At 37.8% G+C, this 7,500-nt stretch overlaps 1 protein-coding gene across 1 annotated transcript in view; it reads right to left on the bottom strand.

Moving 5' to 3' along the window:
• LOC113802509 (zwei Ig domain protein zig-8) overlaps positions 1 to 7,500 on the bottom strand; it is a 126,545-nt gene that overhangs the window by 9,174 nt on the left and 109,871 nt on the right. Inside the window, exons 4-5 of the mRNA XM_070130412.1 lie at positions 5,218 to 5,319; positions 1 to 38 (exon numbers count right to left, since the gene is read on the bottom strand). The exon at positions 1 to 38 is cut by the window's left edge and continues 71 nt beyond it. Of these exons, the coding sequence (XP_069986513.1) occupies positions 1 to 38; positions 5,218 to 5,319 (140 nt within the window). The remainder of the gene's footprint in view (positions 39 to 5,217; positions 5,320 to 7,500) is intronic.

Genomic DNA, 7,500 nt, shown 5'->3' with positions numbered 1-7,500 from the left:
TCTCGGGGCTGGGCGTACCTTACATGCAGCGTCCAATCCTAGGAAGAGAGAGAGAGAGAGAAAAAGGGGTGAGAATGAGGAAGGAGCATAAAAAGAAAGACGAGAGGTGGGAGCAGCGAAGGGGCCCTGGACAATGAGGCGTGTTGCCGTGGCCTAATGTTGCGTGAGGGTCTGTAACTCTCCTTCGATTTCACGCTTATGCTCCTCTGCGCAGATTGAGTCCGTGTAACTAAATGTGTGTATGAGTGAGTGTGTGTACCTGTATACCTAGCCACACACACGCACGCATACACAGACAAATAAACAAATAAACAAGCACACACAAACAAATAAACAAACAAACACACACACAAGAATGTATCTATATGTGTTTGTGTAGTTTGATAGATAGGCAGATAAAAAATACATATACATACATACATACATACATACATACATACATACATACATATATATATATATATATATATATATATATATATATATATATATGTATATATATATATATATATATATATATATATATATATATATATATATATATATATATACATATATACATTTATATTTGTATGTGTGGGTGTGTGGGTGTGCGTGTTCTCGTGAGCGTATGTGTGCTTGTGTCTGCGTGTGTACTTGTTTGTTTTTTCGTACCTGCGGCCATTACTCAGCGATGATTAAAGTCGTGCTCATCAGCTGTCATAGGAATGAATGCCTTGTTATCGCTTTTGATCTAAGTATAATTAATATCCTTCCATTTCAACCTCATGTTACCTTTTGGATTATCAAATTCTTAATTTCTAGTTCATTGAATAATTAGCGTACTTTCCTTATTGGTCCTCAGATTATACGCGATTTATTTATTTTTTTCTCTCTCTCTCTTTGAACTAGTTCTAGTGATTTCATTCAAAAGGATTTTTTCCCTATTTAGATGGGATTATTTCGAGGATTATAGCGGTATTTTCCGATTAATTTGTTTCCTAATGGGGCATTGCATTTGATTTACACTTCACTTGAAACATCCAGGAAACAAGCACCCCCCCCCCCCCAAAAAAAAAAAAAAAAAACGAAAAAAAAACGAAATAGTTATTAGGTGAGTTTGAAGCGGTATTAATGTCGAGTAGAGGGATATTTTAAGAAATAATACTTAAATCTCTCTATTTTCGAAGATTTCGAGATTAATTGATGACAACAATGACAATTATGAGTAAAATTTATTCACTGACGGTTGTATAAAATATTAAAACTATCTTTGAAATGATAGTTAAACTTTCCTATTGCCAGAGATTTTGAGTTCAATTTATGCTAACAATGGAGAGTAAGATATTTAATTTACTATATGCTTTATAAAGTCATAATCGAAAGCTGTCTTTGAGTGTTTGATGTATTTGATGCTGCTGGTCCAACATATGAAATGGTGGCATAAAATGGTCTGAAGGTCCCTGGCTATTGAAAAAGTACGTTTCCCAAGAAACAATGGGTGGGTGGATGGATGGATGGATGGATGGGTTCTGAAGGTCCCTGGCTATTGAAAAAGTACGTTTCCCAAGAAACAATGGGTGGGTGGATGGATGGATGGGTGGGTGGGTGGGTGGATGGATGTGGGTGGGTGGATGGGTGGGTCTTTAGGTGGATGGATGGGTGGGTGGATAAAGAGATAAATAGATAGATGGATGGATGGGTGGATGGATGGATGGATGGATGGATGGATGGATGGGTGAGTGGGTAGATGGATGGGTGAGTGGGTGGGTGGATGGATGGATAGATGGATTAATGGATGGATGGGTGGGTAGGTGGATGTATGGGTGAGTGGGTGAGTGGGTAGGTGGATGGATAGATGGATTAATGGATGGATGGATAGATGGATGGATGGGTGGGTGGGTGGGTGGGTGGGTGGGTGGATGGTTGGATGGTTGGGTGGATGGATGGATAAAGAGATAGATAAATAAATGGATAGATGGATATATGAATAGATGGATGGATGAGCAGACGGCTTAGTGACTGGGTGGATGGATGGATAATGTGTGTGTATGCGTGTGTATACGTGATCACTTCACACACATCTGTACAGACTTGAGCTTAACTCCTAAATCAAATGCAAGTACATGTACAGATTTTATTACATGTGTATGCATGCAATGGCCTCAGCTGCTCATTTCCTTTATGGCTGATATTTTTGTACATATACACTCTCAATTATACCATTATTTGATGCCCCTACAAGAACACTCTATGTACTCAGTGTGAAGCAAGAGTTTACGTTCCAACCAATCGCCAATTACTGCCTTCGTCGAGGTAAGAAGGAGTAGGAAGGGGTGGAGAATAAAAGGTGGGAAGAGGTGGAACAGGGAAGGAAAGGAGGAGTAGAGCAGGAGGAAGAGAGATAAGGGATAAGAGATAAGGACGAGGTTAGAAGGAGGAGGCTGGAATAAACGGAAAGTAAAAGATATGAACGGGGGAGATGGTAGGAAGGAGTAGGAAGGGGTGGAGAATAAAAAGTGAGGAGAGGTGGAACAGGGAAGGAAAGGAGGAGTAAAGCAAGAGAGGAAGAGAGGAAAGACGAGGTTAGAAAGAGGAGGCTGGAATAAACGGAAAGTAAAAGATGAGAAGGAGTGGTGGGGATGGTAGGGGGGGGGCGGGGATGATTGAGGGATTTATAAAGAAGGGAAACGAAAGATGTGAGGAGATGAATGGAAGAAGAAGGGGAGGAGGGGGCGGGGAGTAGAAAGATGAGGAATAGATGCAGAAGGGGATGGAACAAGGAGAGATACGAGGGGATGAAAAAATGGTGAAATACATTGTAAAGATGGATTAGAAGGAGCGGGGATAAAAGCTGAGAAGTGGGAGGGGACGGAGAGAGAAAGGAATAAAGTAAAAAGAGAAGGAAGATATAGGATGTGTGAATGTATAGGGTAAGGAGGGAGGCAAAAAGAGGGGAACAGAAAGTGAGGAGGAATGTGTATGGGGGAATGAGAGAGGGAGAGATACAAAGTGAGGAAAAGGTTAGAAGAGGGTGGATAAAGGTGAGGAGACGACCAGAACGGGGAAGGAGAGGAATGGGAAAATAGAGATGGGGAGAGATATAGCGTGAGAAGAGGGATTAAAAAGAAGGATAATGGGTGACGACCGTGATAAAAGACAGAGAGAAGGGAAAAAGATAGAAATAGGGAGACATACAGAGTGAAAATGAAGCTAGCAAGAGGGAAAATAAACAGTAAGAAGAGGATGGAACGGAACGGTAAGAGGGGAAAGAGATGAAAATAGGGGGAAGGGAGACAATGTGAAAAAGGGATTAAGAATAGAAGAAGAGAGTGAAGAGGAAGGGGGTGGGGGATTAGAACAGGAAAACGGAGAAAGGAAACAGAACGGTAATCGACAACAGGAGAAGAGCATAATAGGCAAGGGAGTGGAGGAGGGGCTGTTGAAGAGGACTGGAGGAGGGAGAATGGAGGCAATAACGAGCGAGAAAGTGATTATACGATGGCTTTTAGAATACCAAAGCGCTTCCCACTCGAGCTAGCTCCTCCTCGAAATCAGAGTCAAGTGATACTTATCAACGGCTCCTCCCGAGTTAAGGAATGGAGTCTGAAGGCGCTCCTCCAGTCGATGTATTAGAGGGACGGAGATTGGAGACGCCACGACGGCTCCAATTTGGCTTAGAGCGACGGTCTCGGAGGCCCGGGAAACGCTAGTCGGGTGGCTGTGTTTGTTCGTGTGTTTACGTGTTGTTTTCGTTGTTTTGATTGGATATTTTTTGCTTGTTTTATTTGCTTGTGTGCTTGCGTGGGACAGGTGGTGTGAGACAAAGAGAATTTTTAAAAAAGGTGTAAATACATATTTTCAGGAATGTATCGCTGGGGAAAAAATAAAAGAAAGAAAAAGAGATATACAAAAAAAAAACATGAAACGCATAAAAAGAATAGAAAGCAAACTTCAAAATGAAGTTTTCAAAAGCTTACAGCAAATTGAATTGACCTCTTTAATCTTTTACTACAAATTGGATGTATCTGCACCAAACACAATATTAATTCTCCATCAACTCCTCACAAACCAACATCTTTTTTTCCTTCCTGTGCCATCTGTGATCAAGTGGGAGTGTCCACACCGAAGGCCTAGAGAAAGGTAGGCCTAATGCCCGATGAAGCGTGGCATTTTGGACAAAAAGGGACAGTTGTGGGAGTGGGCGGGCGAGGCTAGGGCGCTTATGAAAAGAAGTTGTGTCGTACTTTGTGCATTAAGTGTCCTCAAGAAGAGTGTAGGGGTGGGGGAGAGAGGGAAGGCGAGGGGGAGGGGGGAAGGGGGGGAGAAGGTGCTTTTGGGGGGAGAACATAAAGTGGGGTAGGAAGGAAGGGGAGAGTTCTTATGAGTGTATGTGTGTTTGTTTGTTTGCTGGGGAGTACTTGTATGGGGGTAGTTTATTTTTTTCTTATCTTTTCATTTATTTTTTCTTTATCTATTATTATTATTATTTATTTTTTTGAGGAAGAAAAGCAATGAAGTGGGAAGGAGGAGGAGTTTTTATGTGAGTGTATGTGTGTTTGTTTGTCTGTTTGGGAGTGCTTGTATGTATGTGTGTGAGTTTGTATTTATGAATATGTTTAGCTGTGAACGTATGCGTATGAATATATGTATTTCAGCAGTATATGCGTAGAATACCGTATAAAAGCGAAGCAGGGTACTATGTGCATCGTATTGAAATATATATTTATGCATTCGTAGGATGGGGATATAAAGTGTGGATAGTACGCAATAAGGTACGAAACATTAACCAGTAAAAACACCATACATAAAATCTGATACGGGAGAACTAGTGCCAAATGATGGTTGAAGACGGAATAAGTGCGAGCGAACAAGGGAGAGAGAGAGAGGGGGGGGGGGGAGAGAGGGAGGGAGAGGAGGAGAGGGAGGGAGAGGGAGGTGAGAGGGAGGGAGAGGGAGGGAGAGAGAGGGATGAGAGAGAGAGAGAGAGAGAGAAAAGAGAGAGAGAGAGAGAGACAAAAGAGAGAGAGAGAGAGAGAGAAAAGAGAGAGAGAGAGAGAGAGAGAGAGAGAGACAGACAGAGCCAAACAAACAAAGACAAACACAGACAGACATGAACAGACAGACACAGACAAACACAAACAGACACGAACAGACAGACAGACAACCAAACCAGACCAGAACACGAAAAAAGACAAAAGAGACGAAGAACGAAAGGACATCGGGTCAGAAACTTACTTGCGAATTCTCCGAGAAAGTGACCTGGAATCTCTCGTCCTTGGAATAGGTCGCGGCTCCTACGGTGATGAGGTGGTGATCACGGCGTCTGATCCAGGATACCTTCGGGAGGATAAGAAGGGAAGAGAGAGCGATAAGGATAACTGGATTGACACCTTTCTTCTCGATGAATTGGGAACGCGTTGATGGAGATGAAAGAGAAAGCGTCGGAGGAGAGGAAATGGAAGAGTCCCCCCAAAAAAGAACCAGGAAATGGAAGAGTCTCCCTCCCCCCCCACAAAAAAAAAAAAAAAGATAAGAGAGAGAAGATAAGAAAAGGGCGATTGATAGAGTATTACGGATGGAGATTGGAATAAGACAAAGGAGAAATGGTTGAGAGAATGATGGGATGGACGAAAAGGGAATAAACAGGAGAAGTAAGCAGAAGAATGATAAAGATTCTCGAAAAAAAATAGAAAGAGGAAGATTATAATTAAAATATTCTATTCATTTAAGAAAGAAAGCGAAAATGTGTTAATAAAGTACTTCATCAGCATATAAAATTCTAGTTGGCAACTTAGCCGTTTTTCCCCTTAAGCATATATTTATTAATCAATTATCTTAAATTATCTAAATAAGTGAAATAAAAAGGCTTTAAAAGGGACTCTATCCACTCTATCTATTGTCTTAAGTAGGGCCAATTATCCTCTGAAGAAACAGAACATGGTTTTAAATCACTAATGTTTCTTTTTTTTACATATCTTCTTGTCTGAACGCTCTGTATATATATATATATATATATATATATATATATATATATATATATATATATATATATATATATATATATATATATATATATATATATACATATATATATATATATATATATACTATATATAAACCCGGTATATATATATACATATTTTCCTAAACAAATCTGTCAAATGTATGATCCGCCATACGTATTGAATACCCCATACTTTTAAAAAATCTATTGTCTTAAGTAGGGCCAATTATCCTCTGAAGAAACAGAACATGGTTTTAAATCACTAATGTTTCTTTTTTTTACATATCTTCTTGTCTGAACGCTCTGTATATATATATATATATATATATATATATATATATATATATATATATATATATATATATATATATATATATATATATATATATCCTTATTTCCGTACCTCTCTAGGAAAATCAGTTTACTATTCATAAACCCGGGTAATTAATCTTCATATTTTCCCAAACAAATCTGTCAAATGTATGATCCGCCATAATAAATTCATTAGACAAAAAAAAAAAAAAAAAAAAAAAAAAAAGATTTGTCAAATGTATGATAAATATATGATTTGAATATCCAATACCTTAAATTTGTTAGACAAACAAACCAAAAAAGAAAAAAAAAAACAGATCTGTTAAATGTATGATATACGCTTTGGATAACCCATACCTTCAAATTCATTAGACAAATAAAGTAAAAAAGAGATTTGTCAAATGTATGATAAGTATATGATTTGAATACCCAATACCTTAAACTTCATTTGACAAACAAATAAAAAAGAAAAAAAAAAGTCAAATGTATGATAGCTTTGAATACCCCATACCTTCAAATTCATCAGACAAAAAAAAAAAAAAAGAAAAAAGAAAAAAAAAGATTTGTCAAATGTATGATAGGTATAAGCTTTGGATACCCCATACTTTAAAATTCATTAGACAAACTAAAAAAGAGATTTGTCAAATATATGATAAGTATATGCTTTAAAAACCCAATACCTTAAGTTCATTAGACAAAAAAAAAAAAATAATAATAATAAAATAAATAAATAAATAAAGTAAAATAAAAAATAAATAAATAAATAATAAAAAAATAAACAGATTTATCAAATGTATGATAGCTATACGCTCTGAATAACCCATACCTTAAATTCATTAGACAAAAAAATAATAATAAAGAAAGAAAAAAAAAAAGGTAAATGTATGATATACGCTTTGAATACCCCGTCCCTTAAAAATCATTAGACAAACAAATCACAAACAAACAAACAAAAAAACAGATTTGTCAAATGTATGATAGGTATACGCTTTGAATAAGCCATACCTTACAATTCATTAGACAAAAAAAAGTCAAAAAAAGGTATACGCTTTGAATAGCCAGTACCTTAAAAATAATTAAAAAGCAAAATTGTAACCCTATACATTCGGGATGTCGCCTGGCTTCAGTTTCCCAGCAGCCAACAATTTCAGTTCACTTGATCCCCTGAAGCAGTCGCCCAAACTGCTGACGGAGACACTCGG

The sequence above is a fragment of the Penaeus vannamei genome, chromosome 15 (genome assembly GCF_042767895.1).
Source record: "Penaeus vannamei isolate JL-2024 chromosome 15, ASM4276789v1, whole genome shotgun sequence".
NCBI lineage: Eukaryota > Metazoa > Arthropoda > Malacostraca > Decapoda > Penaeidae > Penaeus > Penaeus vannamei.
Note: the sequence above shows the minus strand (reverse complement) of the source record. Positions and strands in the feature narration are given on the sequence as shown.